The sequence below is a fragment of the Narcine bancroftii genome, chromosome 1 (assembly GCF_036971445.1).
Source record: "Narcine bancroftii isolate sNarBan1 chromosome 1, sNarBan1.hap1, whole genome shotgun sequence".
NCBI classification, from domain to species: Eukaryota; Metazoa; Chordata; class Chondrichthyes; order Torpediniformes; family Narcinidae; genus Narcine; species Narcine bancroftii.
The window spans coordinates 19007474-19035169 of NC_091469.1; the positions used below are offsets into that span (position 1 = coordinate 19007474).

Below are 27696 nucleotides of genomic sequence, written 5' to 3' on the forward strand. Positions count from 1 at the left end.
GAATTCCAAAGATTGATAATTTCTCACAGAGCCTGAAATGGCCAACCCCTTTGTAAAGGTTAAAACCTTGATTGTTTTATTAGTTTTATGACCATCCCTTTAAGATTGTTGTATGCAGATTTACCATAATCACTACAATGTCATGTGTCGTAATATCTGAGTGTACGAGGAGCTTGTTCTCATTCTTGGACTAACCGTGGAAGAAATGCGAGCACTCGAGGAACTTTTCTTTGAATCGTTATTAGAATAAGATGCAATTTGGAATATCGTTGCTTGCTTTCCTTGAAGACGACATATTTTTGAAAATGGGAAATACAAGAAATTGGAATGTGTCATCTACATCTTTTATTCCAAGTGTTATATAAAATTGTGAACTTTGTTTGGAAGAAAGAATCATAGAAATTTGTCTGAGAGAATTTACACCCAGATTTAAAATCGAAAAGCTTCAAGAAAGTTTAGTTCTGTGAGAAAATATGTCTGGAATTTTACAGTTAGAGCATGTCTGTCTGACTACAGGAACCTGTAACCTTGAAAGTGAGGTAAAAGCTCTCTGATTTGCAGAAGCAAAGAGCCATCAACAGGAAGCTCAGAACCTTTGTTCCATAAACTTAGATAACACAGCCATTTGGTGTGAACACACAGAACACAGAATTAAGACAGCCAGAAATACACTTAAAGGGACCATACAAAATAAAAATTTGTTTACAGTTCCAAGAAGAAGTCAGGAGAAGTCAGGCTGCAGTGTGAAGAATTGAAGATGGAGAAGAAGTCTTGTCAAGGCTAAAGACCTCGAGCATACAGCTCCTCTCACAGAGCTGTTTGGTCATGAGTTGAGCCAGCAAGGCTTGGTGGAAGGTTGGAGTCAGTGACCAGGGAAGAAGATTCTGTTAAAGCACTGCAGACCTCATTAGCTGACTTGGAGGTTAGTGGAACTGGAACAGATGAATATACATTGCAAAACCCCACTGGTGCTGTACCGAGCGAAATGCTGAAGATAGAGACTCAATCAGCGGTATCTGAAAGTTCAGATGTGAATCCTGTTGACAGGGTTATGAGCGCAGAAAGAGCATCAAATATAAAAGCTGAAATGAAGATTCAGCAAGAAGAACAAAAAAGATTACTGAATAGAGAGAAAAGTCTAGAGCTTGAGGAACAACGTACTATGAAGATGGTCAGAGTAAAAGCATTAGCTCAGGCTTCTGCAAGATCTATCACTCGAAGTGAAATACCCAAGGGGCCATCTCCTAACATTCCAGCAGGTCAATGAGTACCACATCCACAAGAAATGAGTATTCTTGAGGAAGGAGCCACAGGTGGCCCTGGTAGTGCTTGAATGTTGATGAGCCACCCGTGGAAAGAGCTAGCGACATTCTATCTTTACTGAGCACACATTTTATGAATCTTCCCAAAAGGAGAGCACTTCAAGCAGGTGCAACCATGCGAGTTGATCATACTCAACAATTGATGTCTCTTTGTGCTGCTGAAGAACCAGTGACAAGTCAAGGATCCCCACCAATGCCATCACTTGCATATCAAGGTCCAACATCTATGGCACCAGTTCAAGTTCTGTATGCTCCACTGATAACAAGACAACCAGTCGCAAGCCATGGTGGACAAGACATTGGCATAACAAAATGAAATTTCTGCTATGTTAGCACAGCAACAAGTTTCATATGGTTTACCTAAGAAGGAAATTCCAGTTTTTAATGGTGATCCATGAGAATATCTGAGTTTATGAAATCCTTTGAACATCACATTGAAAGTAATACTTAAAAACTCTAAAGATCGTCTGTATTATCTGGAGCAGTATTCTGGAGGACAGGTGAAGGATTACTCAAAAGTTGCCTATATATAGATCCAGATCAAGGTTTTAAAAGGGCAAAAGAATTATTGCATTATCATTATGGCAATGAGCATAAAATCACAAGGGCCCATATAGACAAGATTCTTGGCTAGCAATAAAATCAGAGGATGTAAAGATTTTACAAACATATGCAGTCTTTTTGAGAGGATGTTGTAACACAATGGGAAGTAGTGTACATTTTCAAGAGCTGAATTTGGTTGCTAATTTGACAATTATTGTCAATAAATTACATTATTAGTTGAAGAATTTATGGAGAACAAAAAGATGCAGAGCTTAAGATGCTTTCCAAAAGGGTCGCTACCTATGAGGATGTTGTACAATTCTTGGAATGGCATGTGCACGTTTACACCATACCAGTATTTGGAAATATTAAGGATACTTCAATAGTTCCTAAAGATGTAAAGAAGTCTAAATCATTATCTCAACAGAAACCAAAGGGAAGTACATTTCTTGTTGCTGTGTCAGATACAAGCACAAGAAAGAACAAGGAAACAATGGAAAAAGATCAGACTACTCAGGAAAGCTGTTTGTATTGCAAAGATAAACATGGTTCAGAAAGATATTCACGATTGGGGGGGGGAAGTCATATGATGAGAAATTAACTTTTTTAAAGAAGAATGGAATATATTTTGGTTGCTTGTGTAAAGGACACATCAGCAAAACTTGTAACAAGCGACTCAGTTGTGATGTATGAAGTTTAAAGCATCCCAAGTTACTGTATACTCAACGAAGTAAAGTCGAGAAGGATGTCAAACAATCTCTGAATCCAAGACTAAAGCCTCAGGGGATGCTTCAGCTTCTGTTCAGACAAACAATCTTATTGGAGCCAGTAACAAAGCTCTTTCGATAGTTCCTGTACAGGTTAAAGCTAAAAAAGGAAGTTTCATACTGAAGACCTATGCATTTCTTGATCCAGAAAGTACCGCATAATTTTGTACTGTTGAATTAATGAATAAACTTAATCTTCATGGTAAAAGATCACAAATCTTGTTGAAGACAATGAGTGATGAAAGGAACATTGAAACTAATATAGTTTCAGGTTTACAGACTGCCAAATTGGATAGCAATGAATTTTGTGATCTTCCAAGTGTATTTATTCAGAAGACTATGCCTGTGAATAGGGGGAGTATTCCATCTCAGGACTATATCAAACAGTGGGATTTGTTTACCCAAGATTGATGATAAAATTGGTATGTTAATTGGAATAGATGTACCAAAGACTCTCTAACCTCTAGAAGTAATAAGGAGTCAAAATGACAGACCTTATGCTGCGAGAACATTGCTCGGATGGACAATTAACAGACCATTAGGAGGAAAAATTAATAATGATCAGGTGTTGTCAAATGGATTGTGATGTTCCACCTATTGAAAGAATTCTGGGAGTGCAATGATGTGTTCAATCTGATGTTTTCAGATTCAAAATTGTCTTGAAAGAACAACCTTTAACAAGAGGTATTCTTTCAATTGTAAGCTCAATATACGATCCTTTGGGAATATTGGCACCAATCGTATTAATAGCCAAGAAACTTCTGCAAGAATTGTGCAGAAGACTATTTGGATGGGATGAAGCTATACTCGATTCCATTGCACATGATGGGATGAATTAGATTGAGAGTCTTAAAATGTTAGAAAATTCTGAGGTCGACAGATGTTTTAAATCAACAGACTTTGGAATTGCCACATTTGCTCAGTTACACAATTTTGCTGACACAAGCAAAGATGGTCATGGTACTGTCAGTTATTTACTACTGCGAAATAATCAAGAGCGAGTACATTGTGGATTTGTAATGGGAAAAGCCAGTCACCATACCTTGAATGGAATTGACTGCTGTTACTAAGGCAAGCAAAATGGACTCTGTGTTAAGAAGAGAATTACAGATGGAGTTAGCAGATTCTGTGTTTTAGTCTGACAGTACATCAGTGCTTAAATACATTAATAACAAAACTGAGGTTTCGTACCTTTGTGACTAACAGAATTAATTAGATTGAGAAGGTTTTGCATGTTAAAACAGTGGATAATCCAGCTGCCATAGCTTCTCAGGGATCAAAAATTCAATAGTTTCTGAAAAGAGTCAACACATGGGTGTTCGGTCCTCAATTTCTTTTGTAATTTCAGGAAGACAGGCCTCAAAATCGAGAAGAGTTAAAAGAATTGTCAGTAGAGGATCCAGAAATCCAAAACACTAATTTTACAGGAGCTCAACTAGAGTTATGAAAGACAATTCAAATTTGGAATCAACATCAAATTCATGATTCATTACTTCAAAAGGAAATTCATTGGATATTTAACCCACCCCCAGGATCACATCATAGTGGTGAGTGGGAAAGAATAATTGGATCAATCAAGAAAATTCTTAATTCCATTTTAAATAATCAAATGCTGAATGATGATGATCTTCAGATGTGAGATTGAAGCTATTTTAAATAGTCGTTCAATAACTAAAGTTACTATCGAATCATCTTTTACTTCTGAAATCTAAACTTTTAATGGCTCTGGGTCAATTTCAGAAATAAGATATTTATACAAGATGCAGATGGAGAAAAGTGCAGGTTATTGCGGATTTAATTTTGAAAAGATGGGTTAAAGAATATCTTCCATTATTACAAGGAAGACAAAAATGGTCTATAGCTGAATGCAATTTTGTATGCAGAGTGTGACAGATTATGTTATATTTTGTATTGTATAAAGATATGCTATTGCAAGATAGATTGTGGGGTTTTTAGTTCGGTCACACACAGATACAAACATTTCAAAACAGATCTCATTTAAAATGCAAGAGCTTGGCTCAAACCACACAGTCCAGGCTCCAAGTGCCTTTGTAAATACTTTGAAGAATGCCTGTAAGGACTTCACAAGTAGGTGTTAATTGGACATGCTGTGGAGTAATGGATTATTGTTTTGGAAAGCAACAGATGAACAGACTCGAAGATTGGGTCCGGTGCCGCTGTCTGTCTGAATCCAGTTTGCTCTTCTATGCAGCTTTCTCAGAGAGAGAATTCAGTTCTACAGTTCAGCAGCAGCTGGGACTGGAACAGGACAAGCTGCCAAACTTGTGGACAAACCCCATTTTGGAAGACTGGTTGTACTTTTTGACTACAGCCTTTTCAAAGCCCTTGTGGTGCATACAAGAGGAGATGGTTGTCTGTGTAGTGTTTCATCTGAGATAAAGGAAACACAAAAGGAACTCTGTGGTGACCTGAAACAAAGAGGCTACCATGAAAAACCTTGATGGGGAAAGTTTCTTCGGCAAGACACTATAGTGGCTGATTGGAAGGAATTAGTTTGTGTTCAACAAGCAACAAATCTCTCTCTGAAAACAAAAAAAGAACCTTTCTGAGCATTAACCATTTACCCTTCAAGCACCAAAGCCTGGTGAAGATTCATAAATGTTAAATTCTGTGCACAGTGTAAGAATTGCCTGCAACCAGTGAACTTGGAGGAATGAGAAGTTAGATTGGACTGTGAATCAAATAACTTTTTTGAACTTATACACACATTACATACATGTGTGCTTAGAATTAGAAGGGGGGTTAAGAGTAATAAGTTAAAGTTTGATCTTGTCTTTATGTTTAAAGAAAATGAAAAGTAACTTTTGTTTAAGTAACCATTTGTCTTGGTGAATTTCTATTGGGGTCCTATGGGCCCAATAACAGGAGGCATTGTAATTATTATGGATGATTCTGCACCAAAAAATTCTTGGTTGCTGGGAAGAATCACGGAAACAGCTCTGGACAAAAAATGTTTTGTTCAGCAAGTATGGATTAAAACCAAGATTGGTTCTGAAATCTTTCTTTTACAAGAAACAAAGCTTTAATTTCTAATTTTATTCTTACCATAGTTATTTTTGTATCTGTAATAGTAAATTACTAATTATTCATTAATGTCTATTATAATAATTAGGGGCCGTAATGTAAAGATTAAAAGTTTGTGTTTACTTTAATTAGATTTATGATTATCCCTTTAAGAAAGATTATGTGTAGAGTTACTATGATGTCATATGTCGTAAGATCTAAGCATACGAGGAGCTCGTTCTCATTCTGAGAGTAACCATGGAAGAGGTGTGAGCAATCGAAAAACTTATCTTTGAATCATTAAGATGAAATTCTGAATATCGTTGCTTGCTTTCCTTGAAGATGACATTTTTGAAAATGGGAAATACAGGAGATTGGGAAGTATCATCTACACCCTTACATGAGACTATAGTCCCAGTTGTTAAGCCAGATGAAACCACCTCTTGGCAATGACAATCCACTTAAATCTTGTATTTTTTGATTAGATCACTTCTCATTCCTCTCTGCCCTGAACATCTCATGTCTGCAATTAAATGGTGAATCTACATTTTACCAACTTCAAGTAAATTCTTTGCCTGAGTACTGTTTGTATTTACCCTTTGCCCCTTATTTTGTTTAAGTTTCCCTCTGGCTTTTTCTGCTTCAAAGAAAACAACCCAGTCTCTGAAACACTCCAGCCTAGGCAACATCCTGCAACTCTCCTCTGCGCACTCTCCAATGCAATTTCATCCTCTTGTGTGGCAACCAGAACCATACCTAGTGCTCTGGCTTAGTTAATGTTTTGTGTAGTTGCACCATGTTCAAAAACTGTGCCTGAGGTATGGAATGCAAGCACCCTTACTGCTCTGATTCTCTGTGTTACCTAAGGTCCTACCATTGATCGTTCATGTCTAAGTCTGGTATTCAGTGCAATTTTCAGGATTAAATTCTATCTTCAATTTCTCTGCTTGCCTCTCTAACCAGGTGGATTGTTTTCATGTTCTGACTCCATTGATAAAGAAGGAATGATATTTTCCAAGCAACTGTGTGCAACCTGCAGGCAAATCTTCTGGTTGGTGGAACTCTCTTTCTGCTGTTGCTTTGGCCTTTTGAGGGGCAGAAGTCAAACATCCAGCAGTAAACTTGTTGAGAGTGAGAGGCCTGTCAATTAAAAACTGCTTTGTCCCAGATAGTGTTTTTTTTCTTAAATATTGTTGGAATTGGGCTTATGTATAAAGAGGAGGCAATGCCACTGGTAATGCCTTGCTAACCATGATCATACTTGTGAAGATGCAGGTTTAAGAGTACTGCAGCACAAGTTCAACAACTTGACTAAATTTTTATGTCAATGCCTGAAATTGAAAGGCTGGTATGAATAGTTTTCAACTACAATTAACTGTCTTGAAACAAGTGATATTTGAATTGTTCCTGATTGTCTCCGCATACATCAAATTGTCAACAATTTTAGATTATTTTCTCCATCTTGTCTCTTATGCTTGGGCAATGTTTAAAAGTTCCAAATTGAATGATACCTTTGTACTTGTGGCAACTTCAGACCCAAGAGTTTGTCTATTCAATTAACCTTCCTGGTTCTGAGCTGGAATAAAATATACTATAAAATTCCTGCAGTTTGATCACCAGTCTATTCTTAAATCATGTCATCATTGCTAGATTTTTTTTTAAAGAATTCAGCTGGCTCTAGAAACTTTATTTAAAAAAAAAATTGCTATATCTTGAGCCAATTGTATTTTTCCCTGTTAATGGTCTCTAGATTAACGTTCACTTCTCACTGTTTTGGTACTATGGTATTAATCAAATCTTAAATTGAAGCTTTTCTCAACTTGGAAGGCTTGAGATATAACTAACTGGAATACTTTTTTCAACACATACATTCACTGCATTGTGTTTAGCCACGTATGTTCTTGGATTTGAACTGCAGTGACTGGAATTAATTATTCATTGGAAGAAAAGGTGAAAATTTATGGCGTCAGGAAAAAGGTAATGAAATATTAACTGTTTAAATGGGCATGCACGCAACACAATGCTTTGAAGATAATGGGCAAAGTGGACCTCAAATTAGAAACAGCTCCCATAGAACTTTACAGCACAGAAAACAGGCCATTCAGACCTTCAAGTCTGTGCCAAACTATAATTCTGTCTAGTCCCATCAACTTAAACCCATTTCATATCCCTCCTATCTCTCCATGTACCTGTCTGAATGTTAAAATTGAGCCCACCTTCATCACTTTAGTTGACAACTTGTTTCACACTCCCCTCCACATCTGAGTAAAGAAATTTCCCCTGATGTTCCCCTTAACCTATGTCCAGTCTATCTATACCCATGCTGTTGAATCTTTGCTTGTTTTCAAGTAATAACGGCAAAATACTACACAAGAAATATCTTTTTTTTAATGTGGTTACCAAAATCAGTTACTATTAACAAACATTTAAGGTTACAAAAAAAGTTTTCAAAAGTTCAATGGTAGATATTATGGTATATAGATAAAATGGTAGTAGGCTACCGCACAGGTTTAACTTGCCAACTTGATGGCAATCAAGTTCTTACTGACAAGCACTGAATCAAATGAACAAGTACCCTTATAGAACTAACTCCAAGAACTTTGATTAAAAGGTTACAAAGAAAAAAGCAGCATTATTTTTGAGTTAGATTCATAAGGATAGTTTGACTTCACTTTGGCTGTTAATTTATAAAAATATCAGCTCTCATGGAATCAGTGTAATTTTCATTCCATTGAAAAACATTAATACTCCAATGTTTTATAGAGGGCATGATTTATTCTTCCAGATTACCACCCAAATTGTGGTATTCTATTCTGTGAAGTTGTTTTTAATATTTCTACCTGAACTGAAGTTAAATACTGAGGAGTGCTCTAAGCATCGTTGAGGGTTAGCAATTTGAATAGCAGCAGACTTGAACATATTGTTACTTCATATTTCTCAGAACTAGATCCCTAATTACAAGTAAAATAGTCAAAATGCAGCTTTATTTTTAAAACTGCAAATCTCAACGAGTTTTTTCATCCTCTCGAAAACCATTGGCTAAGAATATCATTGCTATTTTGAATCCCCTGTGCTACTGCAGCTCTTTACACTAAGTTACAAGGCAACTCATCTTGAAGGATTCAAAGATGGAAAAAAGGTAATTGTGCTATTTGAAAAGTTTAAAATTCTACACTTCAGAGCAAATTATAAATAACACATCTAAGTATTGTAAATTGCTTGTTTTTGGAAGGAAGATAGTAGTTTGGGACATGATACACAAAATTAACAGCAAGTTATCTGCTTTGTTTATCCACTCATTGATTTTAAATTTGTATTTAATGCACAGTATTTTTTAATGTCAAATTTTTAATAGTCTAAGTTACTAGTCATCAGATGTACACCATAAAATTTCTGGAATTATTAACTAAACAATCATTTTGTGGTCATTTTGATCAACCTAAATAGTCTTTGTCTTGAAGTTCTCATTAGGAGAGAACTGTTAGAGTAACTGTCCCCTTTGTACGTTTGAGAATACTGACAGCTTCTTCGTGCGTAACACCCTCTAGATTTTGCCCATTGACAGCAATGATTTGGTCACCACGCTTCAAACGGCCATCTTCAGCAGCTGCTCCCTGGAAATTATAAAATCCTTCCGTCAGGTCAGTCCATGGTGACCTCCCGATCACGCAACACAGATATAGGAAAAAATGCATCTATTTATTACATCTATTTTTTATTTCCTGTCTAACATTGCAGCACAGAACAATCTTTGATGCAATTGCTGTAATGTAACATCTTTTGCACATTTCTGGAATATTCTTAATGAATTTTGTCTAACTTAATTAGCAATCAAATCTTGTCCCATCATCAGATTCTGTGACTGCTGGAGAGCATAAGGGCAACTCTAAATTATTTTCCACTTGTCAAGATTTGTGAACCCTGGAACCCATACTTATGAAAATTAATAACTGCCCCATATTCTAGTAATTAAGATGACATTTAAATAGTGCAACACTTTTAATATAATAACTTAATGGAAAACTATATTAACCCTTCATTGAAACTATATCTGAAGGGCATTGTAGTACCAATGCATTAGAATTCTAAACATGTTAGTTATTTGCTTACCTTTGCAAAGACTGTTTTAACATAAATTGGTAGATCGCCATGAGGACTACCATATCCACCGACAATGCTAAAGCCCAGGCCATCTGCGCCTCTGTCTAAAGTAATTGTCTTGTATTGTGGTGGCCTGAAGAATGAGGGAAACAGCCATGTGTCAGTGCATATTTACATTGTTTCAAGTAGATAATTGGACTTGTACTATATATATGTAAAATTTAAAAGTAATCATTATAACCTCTTGGCATCCAGATCTTTCTGATACCTTTTTTAAAACTATTTTCTTCACCACCATATCACTGCTTAGTTAGAATGTCCTTTCTGATGTAGTCCATCTTCAATAGTGTCAATTAGACGTCAATTCTTAATGGTCTGAGGTCCCTCCACTTCCCTTGAGAAGAGGCCCCACTAGGTTCCATACACCGACCCAATCACTTGGCTGAAATCATCCTCTTATTCAACTCTGATTACTTGATTGAGCTTTGGTTTTCTAATTAATTGGATTTTTATCTTTTACAAAGTACTTACGCTAGGTCATCATGAAGGATGCTGCTTGGTGTCAGCCCTGACAGGGAAAGGGTAGTTGCTGCGTGTTCCTGTTGCTGATTAGTTATTACGCTAACATCACCACCTGCAACAACCTAAGAACAAAATTTTACACAATGGTTTGTGTGGTCTGATGCTGTACAGAGTACCCTGCATTACTGCAGAACAGGTCATAGAAATTTGCTTTTACGGAATTCACAAATCACTATCAAATAATTTGAGATATATAAAAAGTCATTATGGATATTTTGGGGGGGGGGGTGGTGGAGAAAAGAGAAATAAACAAATTTTGTCAAGGACCCACATTATGGGGAAAATACAAGTTACTTGCAATTTTGACCTAAAGCACATATTCGTTGCACTGTACTTGGCTAACATTCAGAGTTTTCCAGACCATGCTTTGATTGTAGAAAGACTTTTTTTATTTCCTTAAGATATTATCTCAGGAATTGAGTTACAAACACATCAATGCAGAGGTAAGATGGAGTTGAACTGCAGTTTTCCTCATTTCAACAGTGATTTTGGGGCACAATGCTTTTGCAGTACAGGTACATACAAGTTAAATAATTACAGCCAGATGAGAACTTGCTACCAATAACAAGCCATTTGTGGATTTACCATCGTTAACTAACTACCAAGTACCTCAATGTCAAGGTCTTGCTTAATGTGGGTGGAAGAAGAAGAAGCCCTGCTCACAAATTAGCTGTAGGATGCTTTGACAGCTGGTTAAAGGCAACCCATTTGTCACAAGTAAGGGATATTTTGATGTTGCTGCTATTAAAACAATTGAAAAGTAAAAATTAACTTTTTAAAAGTGAGCTTAATTCAAATAATCTAGTTTCCTAGATCCTTGTAAATGTTTCTTTTCACTGAAATTAATGGGCCGGAAGGTCCTTCTACCATGCTGCATCCTCATCAGATCTATTGGCAGGCAGATTCTATAGTACAGTAAACCCCTTGTTATCCAGAATTTAAGCAACCAGCAAAAAAAAATTGAGGGAATTAAATATAGTACAACTCCAATTATCCAAAATGATCGGGACTGGGCCTATTTCAGATAAACGTTTTTTTCTTCTTCGGAGAACTGGTCATTTTTTAAAAACAGCCAGTAGCAACAGCAAATCACTTGTAACAGTGTTTAAAATACAACATCCAACAAGTGAAAGCTTTTGAAGCATTAAAATAATGTTTAATACTCACCAAAAAAAAAATGTTGGCCACTGACATTTCCCCACTGGGAGTCCTGGAGCTTGAGGTACCTGTTGCCGCCGGGAGCCCAAGGTCTGCCTCCTGTCGGCGCTAGCAGTCTGCCATCCCTGATCAGTTCAGCTCAAATTTTCAGATAAATGATTTCTGATTTGTTTCGGATATCCTAATTTATCCGAATTTAAAAAAAAATTGGATATCTGAGGACTTCAGATAATTGGACTTGTACTATATATATAAAATTTAAAAGTAAATAAAAGTTTAAAATTGTAAAAGTAAATGTTCTCTGAAGTAACACAAACTCTTGGTGAAGATGGGAGCAAATATTCAGCCAGTGGAGTGTCTTAGTTGTCCTTTGCGTGGCATCAACCAATTCTTCGTCTTGGATGACAACATTTTATTCAAACTGCTGCTACAAGCACTGTTGGAGGGACTCTCAACGTATCTCCTTATCCCTGGTTTGGAAGTCTTTATCTGTAAACTTTGGGTGGGGATATTATGATGGTGAAACTGTTAATTTTGCTATAGCACCAGTGACCGGGGTTCAAATTTTGTAAGTTTCATGAATTATCTAATTAAAGTGAACTTGACATATAATTAAGGACTACAGTGTTATTTTTGTTTCAAATTACTTTACATTTTGCACTGTCTTTTAAACTATTTAATGCTGGTGTATTAGTAAGAGTGAGTCTCAAGCAATGGCAAACTCCCTTAACTGGCATCTACCAATCCCTGAAGGTCCCGGATACCAGGGGTTTTTACTGTATCATTGTTGGGTATTGCTGCAAGCTTGTGTTTTGATGCTGGACTCCACAAGGAGGCCATCTCCAGAGTGTTGGGGAAAATGCTGGAGTTTGTAGCTTCTGCATTAAAGGGACAATCCATTTCAGCAGTATCACAGAGGAATTATTGATATTTCCTAGTAAGCAGTAAGTCAATATTAATTAAATATCAAATCTTACTTGTGCATAAAATTTTGTTTTACCTGTAATTCAATTCGTCCTGAAGCGCTTTTCAGTAAGTTGACTGCCTGGGCATGGGTCACGCCCTCTGTAGGTTTTCCACAAATACTTACAATCATGTCTCCAACCTATAATTAATAAATGGGATTTAAAATAAGAATCCTTTTGCTTTTGGACTGAACTGAGTGATAACGCACAGAATTGCTGGAAAGCAGCATCCGTGAGGAGAAGTGGTCGATCAACATAGCAAGTCACAGCCCTTTGTCGAGGTTAAGATAAAAAAAAAACATATTATCAAGGGGAAAAGAGCAAGAGGGAGAAACCGCTGGGAAGTTGACAAGAAATGCAAGAGAAAAAAAAAATACAGGAATGAGAAAAGAGATGGAAAAGTGAAATCAGATTGGGGTGGGGTGATGAATACTTAAAATTGGAAAAAAAAAAAATCAATGCAAAAGCTGTGGAGGAATAAATATTTTTCCTCAAGTTTATGTTTGGCATGGTGAGGCTGAGGAACGGCAGTGTCATTGTGGGACAGTTGAGGGAGGTAAAATGTTGGACACCAGTGAGCTTTAGTTTAGACCGAGAAACCAATTGTAGGTTTTCAGCAAAATAGTCACCTAATCCCTGTTGGGTCTCACTCATGTAGGAGGCCACACCGTGCACCACGGCTTAGGTTGCACAATGTACGTGTAAAGCTCTGCCTCACCTAAATGGACTATTTGTGGCCCTGGCTAGAGGTGTAGTGACAGGTTTTGGGACTACTTTGCATAGATTTTGATATGGAAGATGGAGGGGAGGGTGAGGGAAACAACTAAAACTTTTAAAAAGGGCAATTCAAATAACTCTTGGTCACTTACACGTAATTTCTGGGCCTGGGCTGCTACTCCATTTGGCTGCATCATTGCAATAAAAATGGGAACATCTCCAAGAGGGCTGCCCACTCCTCCTGCAATACTGATTCCCAGTGAATCCATTGGACCCTATAATTCCCAACACCACATGAATTATACATTTTGTTTCAATAATACTTCAATACAAAAGAATGTTGGAAACTGACTTCAGTTACTAACAAAAAGGGAGTGGCTTTTTTATGCTGTACAATTTTATATGCAGGTTTAAAGAATATTGGCATATTATAAATTGAACAATTTTCATTCTGTAAAGATATTTCTCTTATCTCCTTGCAGTTGTCGTGGTACATCTTTTCTGTAGGAATATAAATGTTTTTGTTGTTACTTTAGGGCAGCACGGTTTGAGCCAATAATGGAGGTTCATTGTTGGTAAGTAGTTTATACATTCTCCCCATGGCTGTGTTACTTTCCTCCCACATTCCAAGATGCACGGGCTTAGTAATTTAATTGGTCACATGGGTGTAACTGGGATGTGTGGGCTAGGAGGGCATGTTATCGTGCTGTATTATTAAATTCACATGAACACAAGGAAAACAGATGGTAATCTCGATTAGAGGTTCTCCAGTAACCAAAATAGGAAATGGAGGTGGATTTTAAAGCTCTCTCATGCAAATGACAGAGACCAAAAGGCACGAGGAAAGCAGATCTTATTCCACAAAACAGAACTGCACAATAATGTAATTACAATGCTTTATAAGGCAAAGAGCTAGTCCTGTTTTGTTTTTATCCCCCCACAAAAAAAACATAAATTTATTAACTGTGACCCAGGAGTTAGTGGCCACCTTAAGCACATGGTTATGGTCTTTAACTTCACTCCAGACTCCTCAGTACAGTCCTGAATGAGTTCTGCACTAACCTGAGGTATCTTTGGGATGAGTTATTAAACTAATACTATCACATGAAAGTATTTGAGTATGAGGGGGATGATCATTCTTTGCATTGCCCTGGCCAACGTTCACCTTTCAATCAAAAGCACAAAATAGATTGGCCCAAACACACAAATATGGCAATGATAGCAGGGCAGAAGTTGTCTTGTGCAATTTTAAAAATGTACAGACAGGATAACCAAGTTGAAACTTCTTCAAACATAAATGATCTATTGTTTCAACATAACAAAGTAACCACATGAGTAGTATTGGTGCTTGGCACATAAAATTGTAAATTTTGTACATTGGAAAAACTACGAATGTCAAGAAAGTCATGTTTTTCTTTATATATTAAGAACAGTTTTTAAATTTAAGAAAAATCTACTTGCCTTTGTAAATTCCACAGTCCTGAGCCCTTGAATCTCTGTCCCTTTAAAAAAAAATCTTGTTTTCAAATCTTTAAATTTAATCCAGAAAATATAATAAATCTGAGTAAATGAAGGATGCTTGCAAGTTACTAAATTACATGGAATGATACTTGCTATTTTGACATATATAAAATTTACAAATGAAGCATCTTTGTCAGATACCATTTTCAGATTGAATATATGTTTATGAACACTTAAGTTCCCAAGCCAGTCAAGCCCAATGTGATGGATAATTTGTTGAGCTCACTAGGAAAACTAAACAGGTCAAAATCTTAAGCCATAAACTATTTTGAGGCATGAGATGAGCCAATATTAAACTGTGGGCTGATAAAACTTTAATGTTGTCTGGTTAACATGTGGGTAAAACTTACTGAGAATAATTCTGTCTAATAGCTTTGTTTCATTAAATATTTTAACACTGTGTTGTTCTTGTGCATGCAATAGGTACAAAAATCACAAGTTCTTAAAATTATGAAGCACTCCCTTTAGTTATAGAAAAATCTTTATAATAAAGAGGATGCTCAAATAAATATGAATGGATTAGAAATTATGCTTTTCAAGGCACACAGATTTTGTTTCAATGACGATCTTGATTACAAGCCTGCTGCAGCAAAGTTGCACTGTGTTTGAGCAGTGAATCACTTTCCTTTGCATATTGAAGACTAGTGTTTTATTAAGAGGGAGTAGGGATTGGAAAATTACTTTGTTGTCTGGGGAATTAGAGGCTGCATGGGTTTATCCTGTTGGATTATAATTGAAGTTCTGAAGAAGGGATATCTAAGTGACTTCTGAGTGGGGTTCCAGGTATCAGGTGTTTTGGCTTGGGAGAAATCTAAAATGGCATCCCCAGTCAATGGAGGGAATTGTCAGTAATGAAAGGGGTTGCTGATTGATATGTATTTGATGCAAAAATCACAATGGATGAAATGTCTCTACGTTCTACCCATCTATGCATGAATTTCCTCCTAGGTTCAAAAGACATATGGGGTTAGTACATTAATTGATTAGATGGGTGGTGTTGGCTCATGGGCTGAATCTCAAAATGAAGAACTTAAAAGTGCCCAGAAATGGGGACATACAGAGGTTGCAGGTTGGGTTCTGAGTTTAAAAGCTGATAAAACCACCTCCAATTTTTAAAAAAATCTTTAAACTAACAAAGTTTGCTGAAGTCAAGAAACTTTAATTGTAAATTACAAGCTTTCTGCCAAAGATGTTTTAGTCAACCAAGGTGAGATTCTGACAGCCTATGCCTTGATAAAACAGAGGAAGCATGCTCTGCCAAAAATGTTAGAAAAAGAGTTAAGGCACTAATGGAACCAAAGTCAAGGTTAGAGATTGTCTTGGACTACTAATAAATCGTTTGTAGAAACCGATAGCTGAGAAATGTAAAGATGCATCCCACTGAAGCTTCCTGTGAGAATGGTGGGATGATATTTTTGTCCATAATTCTAATTACAGATTTATTGATGTGGGGGGAAAAAAAACCTGATGCAAACTAAAGTTTGCAGTTGTACATTTTTTTCAGAAATTTTTAGGTTTATTGAACCCATTTTCTTCTCATGGTTTTAGTTCTATTCGTGTGAATTTTGACAGTAATGTGCAATTTGCAAATATAGCAAATCAGGTAGCATCAATATACAACTAACCCCAACCGACAAAACCCAATGATACCGTGTGCTCACTAGGAAAACTTATCTGCTATGATAATAGTTCAGTCATGTTATGATAAACTTCGAGCTGTGCTACAATTTTGCAAAACAACATTTAGAACATTTCATAAATTCTAAATAATTGAAAAATCGTTATTGTTTAAGATTTTTTAAATACAACAGGTGATTAATTACACACAAGTAGAAAGAATGGATCACTAATGCTCACCAAAAGCTAATTGTGATAAGTCTGCATTCCTAGATTAAGTCACCTACAAACAATACCATCAAGGTTTACATTTAGAATGAACACTGCCTTTTGTTTCGCGCAGGACTGTTAACTCTTACAGGCATATTTTCTGTGTCCAGATTCATGTCCTTCAGGTTGAGTAGATCCAGAAATAGTGGAACAGAAAGAAGTCAGTCCACCACCACTACTCACTTCACTGACCTGAGGAAATATTCTTAATTAATAGAATATCAATTACAAATTTGCAATCAACAACTGCTTTGCATATGCAAATTTACCTGATATTTAAAAACTTTGAATATCAATGCACAGTTTAACTGAACTGTTAAAAATGTTGATTGAATAATACACAATTAAAACAACATTATCCATTATTGTATCACAAATATTATCAAATTACAAGGAGCTTCTTTTTATCTGGAAAGGAAGTTTAAATCTGACAAATTTTAGCATTGAACTTGCAATTCAGTTAAGCAGAAAAGGACAAATTGATTTCATAAACAAGCGAGAATGAATTAATTTTAACCCTGAAATGCAGCTCCAGCACTGAGAATTAATCATTTTAAAAGTGGAATATTTAAAATGTCTCACCGCACATGTCAGCATCTCATCATTAAAACTGGGGTTTTTTTTTTGGATGTCACAGTAATTATCAATATTTAAGAAACCAGTCTAACATTTGAAAATAGCAGGAAAGCAAATAGCAAAGTACAAAAAAAATTCGGATTTGGTAATTATTTTTTTATAAATGTCAATTCTGCTGAACAGAAACTACTAAATATAGTTAAGGACTTTTTATTTAAAAACAAAAGACTACAAATCAGTTAATGAACACTATTCAAGACTGTAGACTCTCTCTAACAAAGCAGTACTATGGAGTGAACTAAGGAAGTCTACAGATGCTGTGATATGTACACACAAGTGCTGGAGAAACTCAGCAGGTCCTGCAGTGCCTGGGCTATACAATATATTCTTGTTCCTATAGATGCTGTAAGAGCTGCTGAGTTTATCCAACAGTTTATGTACTAATAGCTGTACTATGAAGTAGTATAAACAAAATAAGGCACCCAAAACTTGCTATTTTCACACATTTTTAAAATCCTTTATGAATAAGTCAATTGTTGACAAAAATAAGTGCAAAACTTAAATAGTAACTGCTTTCTAAATTAAAGAAAATTTACATTTTAATCAAGATCTAGATTTTGGTTGTGAACAGTGAGGAAGGAAAGTAGTTCCATTCCTTTCAGGAGTAAATTCTGCTAGCTTTGACATATCATTACTTAAGCTTTTTTTTTGCATCTTTATTTAATCAAAAAAATCAAATTTAAGAAAGTGATCAGATTTACAAATTGCTGCTTCTATTTGTCTTCCATATGTGCAAAGATTTTTCAAAGCCCATTCATCTAGCATTAAATCAAGTATTAAAAGCACATAATGTAAATCATCTCTGAAAAGATACAGATGGACCTCGGTGGCTATTTAGTGCTGGTTTATTAAAAAGGTTGGGTTCTATCCATGCTCCAAAAACAACATTAATCTGAGCATTAATTCAATTCTGAAAATTGTGTATTTTCGCATCTCTAACACATTTTAGAAAATTAGCTGCGGTCCTTCAAAGGAATTGAGATCATAAAACTACAAAAGCTGGGAACAGTGAATTTATACTATAACTTTTATGCAGTAGAACATCCTTCATTGTGTTTGTATTTGAAATAATCATCACTCACACTTGTTTCAAGATGGATGAATAAACAACTCCTTCAATACAAATGGGCAAATTTTGCTGCAGAACAAGAATCAGTTTAAGCTACAAACCTGGCTACTTTGAGAACCTCTTCTATCAGTTGAGAACGATCCAGCCTTCAACCTGCCAACCTCCAATTTCACAGTGCCTTGTGCACACTAAAAAATAAGAAAGGAAATGGTTACACTTTTAAAGCCCAACAACATTGGAATTTGCAAAAAGTAGAAAATATGGTACAATAATTAATGGAAGGCAAGTATATTTTTTTAAGTTAAGCAGATACATATGTATTACATACTGCTAAGACCTCTGGGAAATTGATTTAGAGTCAAGCAGCACAGAAATAGGCCCTTCCACCCATTGTGTTGACCCAATCATCAGACTCCCATTAATCCTATCGTCATTTTATTCTCCTGACATTCCCACCAATTTACTTCAGACTTTTCCACCCACTTACACACTAGAGGGAATTTAGTGGCCAATTCACTAAACATGCTGATTTGGCATGCAGGAGGAATCTGAAGTACCCACAGAAATTTGTCACAGGTAGTACCATGTCAGAATTGGACCTAGTTCGCTGCAGCTCTACCGGCTACCTACTGCACAGTTAATTTATGTATAAGAGGCACACAAAGACCAACTTTTGGGGCTTATCCCCAACAAAGGAGCTAGGCAAAAATAGACTCCAACCACGATCTTTGTTTTATTATAATACGAGTGATATTCCAATCTCTACCTGAAGGAGGAGGTATGTGTGGAAATATCTCAGATTTGAAGAAATCCAAGTTGAAAGAGAAACATTGAGAAGAGATTGCTGAGGATTCCATAACTCCTATTTGTCTGGACTCTGAAAAATAACTAGTATTGCAGCTTCTCCTTAGACCTTAGCTGATAGACAGTCCAAAAGCAGACTAATAAAAATGAAACTCTTCCCTTTCCTCAATTACCCAATTTTTGCTTCCACGTTTGTCCTGGCTATCGACCTTTACAGTACCAGAATCCAGTTTATTATCATGATCATGTCATGAAATGTGTTCTTTAGCAAGAGCTAAACAGGTGCAAAAATTACTATAAATGATCATTTCCTAAATACAAGATTAAAAAAATAACTAGAGCAAAAAATGAGGTTGTGGTCATAGGTTCAGAAATCTGATGGCAGAAGGGAAGAAGCTGTTTTTGTAACATTGAGTGTGTGTCTTCAGGCTCCTGTACCTCTTCCCTGATGATAGCAATGAGTAAAGGGGATGACCTGGGTGTTGAGGTTCCTTCACGATCGATGTTGCTTTCTTGAGACTCTGTCTCTTAAAGGCATCATTAATGGAGGGGAGACTAATGTCCATGATGGCACTGGCTGAGTATACAACCCTTTGTAGCCTGCTCCTGTTCTGTGCATTGGCACCTCCATACTATGCAACCAGTCAGAATGCTCTCCACAGTACACATGTAGAAATTTGCAATAATCTTTGGTGACATAACAAATCTCTTAAAATTCCTAACCAAACATAGATGATGGCATGCCTTCTTCATAATTGCTTTGACATGATGGTCCCATAATATGTCTTAAGGGATGTTGACACCTAGGAATCTGGAGTTCCTGATCTTCTCCGCTACTGATACCTCCTTGAGGACTAGTTGGTGTTTTCCTAGCCTCTCCTCTCTGAAGCCTAAGTCAATTTCTTAATCTTACTGACAAATGCAAGGTTGTTCTTGTGACACCACTCAACTAGCTGATCCATCTCATTTTTGTACATTTCCGCATTGCCATCTGCAATTCTGCTATCAACCATGGGGCCATCATCAAATTTGAATTATGCCTAGTCACTCAGTCATAGGTGTAGAGAGAGTAGAGTATTGGGCTGAGCACATATCTTTAGGTACAGCTGTGTTGATTGTCAGTGAGAAGGAGATGTTGTAACTGATCTGCACTGACTAGTCTTCTGATGAGGGAGTCAAGGATCCAGTTTCAGAAGGAAGTACAGAGTGTAAAGGTTAACACCTTGTGTTTTTGTTTTGTAGTTAATTTTGTGCCTATAGCTTTATGAAAAAGTATTATTTGTAGTGTTACCATAGTGACTATGATGTCATAATATCTGAGCGGACCAAGAGCTCGCATCTCATTCTTTGAAGAATCATGAAGGGTACGCAAGATCGAGATACTTTTCTTTGAATCCATCTTAATTCTTCTTATTTTGTCTATTCATCATTAAGAATATCTCAATGTGAAGTCATGCAAAATGTTTATCTTCCTTATTAACAAATTAAAGCTATTTTAAAGCTGCATCTACAAAGTTTGGTTTATTGGATTAACAAGATAGTAATTCAGAATATTGTCACTCATGTCTCTTTGAAGATGACAGCTTAGGCCCAATTCAAAGTTCAGTCTTAAAATTTTGTGTTGAAACTTAATCTTTAAACTGATGTTCAGAAGTAATTATGAAGTAGGTGAGATACTGAGTTATCTGACTTCTCAAAACTCACAAATTGTTGTCAAGTTGCTTTGAAAGGAATGTTCCTTCATATGAATGATTTGTCGCAACTCCCCTCTTCCTTGTATAGGGGTTATAAAACTTGTGACTTTCACAATGCGATGCTTCCACGAACCCAGGCAAGGGTTAAATAAAATGGCCATTAAAATGGGCACGATTCAAATACAGGGTTAATCCTGTTTCCTTTACCCAGACATGGGTCAATCAAAAGTGACCATTACAATTCCCACAGTATCACGGCTCTCCTGTGACAAGGAGACATGACCATCATGCTCAAAGCCACTTTAATTCTCCAGATGACTTTCTGATGAACTAAAATGCTGCTTTTTCAAGTGTCTTAATCAGATGAGTTGCTTCATAAATACTGATTTTCAGTTTCCCAAAAACCTAGGTCATATGGCAGATGGCCTTCTGTTTGAACAGATAGCTACCTTAGTAAACATTCATTGTTTCCGTCTTTCAATTGAGAACAATAACATTGTTTACTGCTTTGAATTAGGAGTCCGGCTGTCTATCATAATGTTATCTGTGAGTCTTTTCCTGTTCCAACCCTCAAACTACCATACTAAAATATAATGTATAAAAAAATAACAGAAGCCTGCAAAAAGGTAAACAGACAAAAGGTGATCTTTGGATGTGGCTAGGAGGACAGGAAAGGAAAGATGAGTAATTGATCAGGGGAGGGTGGCTCTGTGAATGGAGAGCTGGAGGAAAGTGGACAGAGGGAAAGGTGAGAGAGACAGACCAAGAGGAAAGGAGAAAAAAAACAAAGGATGGGAGAGGAACTAACGGAAACTGGATAAGTTGACATCAATACCACCCAGTTGAAATATGAGGTGTTGATCCTCCAATTTAATTTTCAGGTGGTCTCAGTCTGGCAGTGGATGAGACCATGAAAAGCCATGTCGGCATGGGAATGGGGCAGTGAACTGAAATGGGAAATCCCCACATTTGAGTCAGACAGAGTCAAAGTGTTTAATACAACGATCTCCAAGTCTGCAACCAGTATTTACAATGTAAAGGAGACCACAACAGGAGACTGGATGCAATTGATGACCCCCACACCTTCATGCGAAGTGTTGCTTCACATGGAAAGATTGTTGGGACATATCTGCCCTGGTCTACTCTGCCCCCAAGTGCAACAAGAACAGGATTCTCCTTGTCATCACTAACACTCCACTTGCCTCATCTAACGCCATCTACTATGTGATCCCATGACCAGACATCTTGCCCTCTCTGCCTTTCGCAGGGTTCACTACCTCTGTGACTCATTAGTTCACTTTTCCCTTCCCACTAATTTTCCCCTTGGCACTTACCCCTGTTTCTGCAGGAAATGCTACAATTATGCCCACCACCTCCCTCAACACCATTTGGGACCCTGAACAGTCTTTCGAATTGAAGCAACACTTGTGCATCTGCAGGGGTTATCTACTGCATCCAGTGCTCCCTTTGTGGTCTCCTCAACAATGGAAAAACTGGAAGAGCACTTTGTTCAGTACCTTAGCTCTATTCACCACAAAACAGCAGGGATCACCCAGAAATTCTTTCTAAATCCCCAAACTCTATAACGACACAATTGGATAATAATGACAATGACTTATTGTCATATACATCATTCACTGTAGATACGCACTAAATTCTTGTTTACTGCAGCCTTAAAGTTACATTGTAAAAAAAAAATGGAAAAACTGTAAATATTAAATAGCAATATTGAAGACTATCCTTTTATGACATCAGAGTAGTTTATGATGAGAGTAGTAAGGAGAAGTTGAAGAGCCTGATATTGGTTAAAAAGAAACTGTTCTTGAACCTAAAGGTTCTGGTTTGGTCTTCAGATTTCTCGACCTTTTCCTGATGGAGGCAATGAGAAGAGGTTGCGACCAATGTGATAGAGGTTCTTTATGATGTTGGCTGTCTTCTTCAGGCAGCACTTCACACAGATATCTTCAATGTATGGGAGGTTGCAGTCTGATGGACTTGGTTGTTTTTGCCACTTTCTGCAGTCTTCTGGATTACTCAGATAAACAAACCAGGCAGTGATGCAACCAGTCTGCGTACTTTCCACAGTGAATTTGCAGAAGTTTGAGAGAATATTTGTCAAATCTCCTTGGAGCTTTTAAAAAGTAGAGGCATTAGAATGCCTTCTTTGTGGTTGCCTTGAGGTGCTGGCTCCAGGAGAGTTCTGATACATGGTCTCCCAGGAATAGGAAGGTACTAACTCCTCCACCACCATCCCATCAATGCAGACAGGAACATCTTCCCTCTGCCTCTCCTTCCTAAAATTAACAATAAGATCCTTGTTCTTGATGACGTTGAGAGCAAGATTATTGTACTGACATCACTCAATCAGATTCTCAATCTTCATCCTTTATTCTGACTCATAATTTCCAATTATTTGGCCAATGGTGTTGTCATCAGTAATATGTAGATTGTACTGGAGCCGAACTTGGCCATGCAATCAAGAGTCTGCAGGGAATAAAGCAAGGGACTGAGCACACAGTCTTAGGGTGCCCCTGTGTTCATGGCTAGTGAGAAGGAGGTGAGGTGTTGTTCACTGATGGGTTTACTGATGAGAAAGTCAAGGATCCAATTGCAGAGGGATGACCAGAGTCGCAAATTCATCACTTTGGTCATATGTTGGTGTTGTTGAATGTTGAGCAGGATTCAATGAACAACAGCCTGATGCAGGGGTTCTTGAGGTTTAGGTGATCTAATACAGAGCAGAGGGCCAGAGAGATGAAGTCTGCCATTGACCTATTGTAATGATAAGCAAATTGAACAGATCCTTCCTAAGACAGGAGTTGATCTGCTCCATTACCAACCTTGTAAAGTACTTCATCATGGTAGTCATGAGTGCCCCTGGCTGACAGTCATTGAGGCATGTCATCTTGCTTTTCTTGAGTGCCAGAATAATGGATGTCCTTTTGAAGCAGGTTGGGACCTGTGACCGCAGTTGAAAATGTTTGCACAAACTCAAGCCAGTTGGTTCACAAAAGTTTTAAGGATGTGGCCAGGTCAGACGCTCTCCAAGGATTCGTCCTTTTGAATATTCTGTTCTTTTCAACTCAGAAACTGGGAGCACAGAGCCACTGGGGGATGACTAGAGTGCATCACTGATTGTTCAAGTGAGCAGAGACATTGAACTTGTCAGAACAAGGTGTATCACTGTTGTTATAGGCCTCAGAGGACCCCAAAACCCAGCAGCAATAGAAATTCACCAAGACAAATTGATACTTAAACAAAAGCTGTTTTTAATTATCTTTAAACATGAAAACAGCATCAAACTTTAACTTATTACTATTAACTTAACCCCCTTCAAATCCTAAGATCACATGTATGTCATGTGTGTGTAAATTCAGAAAAGTTCTTTGATTCACAGTCCAATCTCATTCCTCCAAGTTCACTGGTTGCAGGCAATTCTTATACTGAGCACAGAATTCAACATTTATGAATTTCACCAGGCTTTGGTGCTTGAAAGGTAAATGGTTACTGTTCAGGAAAGTTCTTGTCAGTTTTCAGAGAGAGATTTGTTGTCATTGGACACCCACAACTGATTCCTGTAGATCAGCCACTTCAGTGTCTTGCCGAAGAAACTTGCCAGATGATAACCTTTCTTTCAGGTCACCACAGAGTTCCTTTTTGTTTCGCTTATTTCAAGTGAAAAATTATGCAGACAGACCTCTCCTCTTGTATGGACCACAAGGGCTTTGAACAGACTGAATTAAGAACTCACAACCCGTCTTCAAAATGGGGTTGGCAGCTTGTCATGTTCCAGATCCAGCTGCTGTTGCTCAACTGTAGAAAACAACATGACCCTCTTAGAACAACCAACTGCACTGAGACAGACTACGGCTCTGGGCCTAATCTTCCGAGTTTTGTTCATCTGTTGCTTTCCAAAACAATAATCCATTACTCCACAGCATCAGTCCAATTAACACCTACTTGTGAAGTCCTTATAGGCATTCTTTAAAGTTTCTGCAAAGGCTCCTGTCATGATAATGAATATGTATGAGAGTACCGGAAGTCACGTGGTATGAGAGAGAGAGATAAGAGCACAAGCAGGAGAACAAAGGAAACTGGAGAATAAAGACTCGGAGAAGTTTACCTGATAAAACTTGTGTTTAATGTTTTATTAACTTCACATTTCGGGCCACAAATGTGACATTGGCGACGAGGATGAAAGAAGCTTGAAGAAAATTAAAGACTAAACAAGATTACAGAGGATTACAGACAAATTCAAGGTGATAAGAATTTTCTCTTTGCTTAGTACTTTTGGGGCTGGAATATTTCCTCATGGCTGGGGCAGACGGTGACTTTCTAACACATAGTGGAATTGCTCATTTTGACCCAACGGGTGATGCAAGCACTGTAAGTGTGAAGTGGAAGGCATGGCTGGAAGAATTTGAAATCTACGCCGACAGTCGTGGCCTATTTCTAGATAACGGTACAGTTGAGGAGGGCGTTACTTCTTTTCACTGCGGGACCTGCAGTTCGGGCAACATTTAAGACACTGTTAAATACTGGAAGAAAGGATGAGTAAAGGAAAGCGGTAGATGCATTAAATGCACACTATGTAGTGACACCGAATGCTACATTTCAACGCCATTTGTATCGAAGAACGAGACAAGAAGATGGCCAGACAATTGCTCAGTACGTGACGAGATTACGCCAGCTAGCTGTTGGATGCAATTACATGCCAGCTGATTTGGACAACCAATTATTGGATCAAGTCGTACAGCACTGCAGATCAGATAAACTCAGAAGACGTCTACTGGAAAGAGGGAGTGAGTTGGAACTCACCGATGCTTTAACCATTGCTGCTGCATTAGAGGCAGTTGAAGGGCAATTTCATACCATGACCCTGAAAGACAACTCAAGCCAGCAAATTAAGAGGCTCTCACATCGCCATAACCAGCCAAGATAAATGCCGACACAGGACGTGGAGTGTTATAGATGTGGAAACCGAGGTCACTTTGGAAAAGACCCATATTGCCCGGCCAAAGGCAAAGTTTGCAGAAAGTGTGGAGGTAAGGACCACTTTGCAAAGAAGTGCAAAAGTAAGTCCAATGCAGACCAGAAGAGGAAGAGTACAACTTCCAAAGGCAAAGCCTGGGGGAAAGGAAAGTATCCTGGAAAGAAAGATACCATTCGCCAGATAGACGGTGACGACGATGATACCCAGGAGGAACAGAGTTGTTACCAATTTACATTGAATGAAGTACATCATGAGAAGGTCCCAGTGATCATTGGTGGAGTGACAGTGCAGGTCATTGTAGACTCAGGCAGTGACAGTAATGTGATTGATTGACATTTATGGGAAAAGTTGAAAAGGAAAAAGATCATCTGTACCTCAAAGAAGTGTTCCAAGAAACTGTATCCATACACAGCAACCAAGCCATTGCAGACCATTGGATGTTTTACTGCAACTGTTGAAGCTGGAGATAAGTACACCGAAGCCGAGTTTATGGTCATAGAAGAGAGGGGAGAACCATTGCTGAGTAGAAGCGCAGCACAAGACCTGGCAATACTTCATATTGGAGCTTGTGTCAATTCAATTCAGTCATACGAGGATATGAAGCAAGAATTCCCCGCAGTCTTCCAAGGAGTAGGAAAGCTGAAAGGTCGATAATTGAAGCTAGCGGTAGATGAAACGGTCAAACCCAAGGCACAACCAATGCGCTGAACTCCGTTTGGACTTCGTGGGAAAGTCGAAGCCAAAATTAAAGAATTGATCGAACAAGACATTATTGAACCGGTGGAACATTCGACACAATGGGTCAGTCCCGTAGTGATTGTGCCCAAACCAAAGGGTGACATAAGACTATGTGTTGAAATGAGAATGGCCAATGAAGCTATAATTAGAGAATGACACCCTATACCAACAGTGGAGGAAATACTTCAAGAACTAACTACCAGCAAGGTATTCTCAAAAATTGATCTGAAATGGGGCTATCATCAATTAGAGCTGGATCCAGGTTCCCGAGATGTGACAACATTTGTGACTCACTGTGGATTGTTTCGTTACAAGAGACTATCATTTGGAATTAATGCAGCTTCGGAGATCTACCAGTATGAAATCCATCGAGTGATTCAAGGCATTCCTGGAGTTGCCAACATTTCTGACGACATCATAGTCCATGCACCAACGAAGGAAGAGCATGACAAACGGTTGAGGCGTGTACTATCTAGACTACAGGAGGCAGGCCTTACCGTGAATGGAAACAAGTGCCAGTTCGGTGTGTCAGAAATGGACTTCATGGGACACAGACTTACACAGGAAGGACTAAACCCTGCAGAGGCCAAGGTGAAAGCTATTGCAGAGGCACGTGCACCTCAGAACGCAACAGAGGTGAGGAGTTTCCTGGGATTGGTTAATTTTTGTGCAAAGTTCATTCCTAATTTCGCTACAGTGGCAGAACCACTAAGGAAACTAACCAGGAAAGGAGTACCATTTCATTTTGGATCTGAGCAGAAGAAAGCGTTCACAGCGCTGAAGCAAAGCCTGACAGATGCAAAAACTCTTGGATATTACGATCCGGCGGCATCAACCAAAGTCATAGCGGATGCCAGCCCGGTTGGTTTAGGAGCCGTGTTAGTCCAGATGCATGATGGAGGACCAAGAATCATTGCCTATGCCAGCAGATCGTTATCAGATGTGGAGAAAAGATACTCTCAGACAGAGAAAGAAGCACTCAGACTTGTATGGGCCTGTGAGAGGTTCCATGCATATTTATATGACATTGAATTTGAACTCATCACAGATCATAAGCCATTAGAGGTGATCTATGCACCTAGATCCAAACCATGTGCCAGAATAGAGAGATGGGTACTCAGACTACAACCCTACAAATATAAAGTAATCCACATTGCAGGGAAAACAAACATTGC

General features: G+C 37.9%; 2 protein-coding genes across 11 annotated transcripts in view; one reads left to right on the top strand and one right to left on the bottom strand.

The window, feature by feature from the left end:
• Positions 1-27696, top strand: part of LOC138755386 (leucine rich adaptor protein 1-like) — a 322011-nt gene that overhangs the window by 263735 nt on the left and 30580 nt on the right. The window contains exon 3 of the mRNA XM_069921285.1: positions 13716-13754. Within this exon, the coding sequence (XP_069777386.1) occupies positions 13716-13754 (39 nt within the window). The remainder of the gene's footprint in view (positions 1-13715; positions 13755-27696) is intronic.
• LOC138755360 (multiple PDZ domain protein) overlaps positions 8025-27696 on the bottom strand; it is a 199200-nt gene continuing 179528 nt past the window's right edge. For 9 of the 10 annotated variants that reach the window (XM_069921206.1, XM_069921259.1, XM_069921198.1 and 6 more), the window contains 8 exons: positions 18394-18480; positions 16677-16779; positions 14641-14681; positions 13332-13454; positions 12498-12602; positions 10289-10401; positions 9767-9890; positions 8025-9270 (listed from right to left, as the gene is read on the bottom strand). In XM_069921206.1, coding sequence (XP_069777307.1) covers positions 9124-9270; positions 9767-9890; positions 10289-10401; positions 12498-12602; positions 13332-13454; positions 14641-14681; positions 16677-16779; positions 18394-18480 — 843 coding nt within the window. In that variant the 3' untranslated portion in view covers positions 8025-9123. The remainder of the gene's footprint in view (positions 9271-9766; positions 9891-10288; positions 10402-12497; positions 12603-13331; positions 13455-14640; positions 14682-16676; positions 16780-18393; positions 18481-27696) is intronic. The other variant, XM_069921245.1, reaches the window with a different exon arrangement.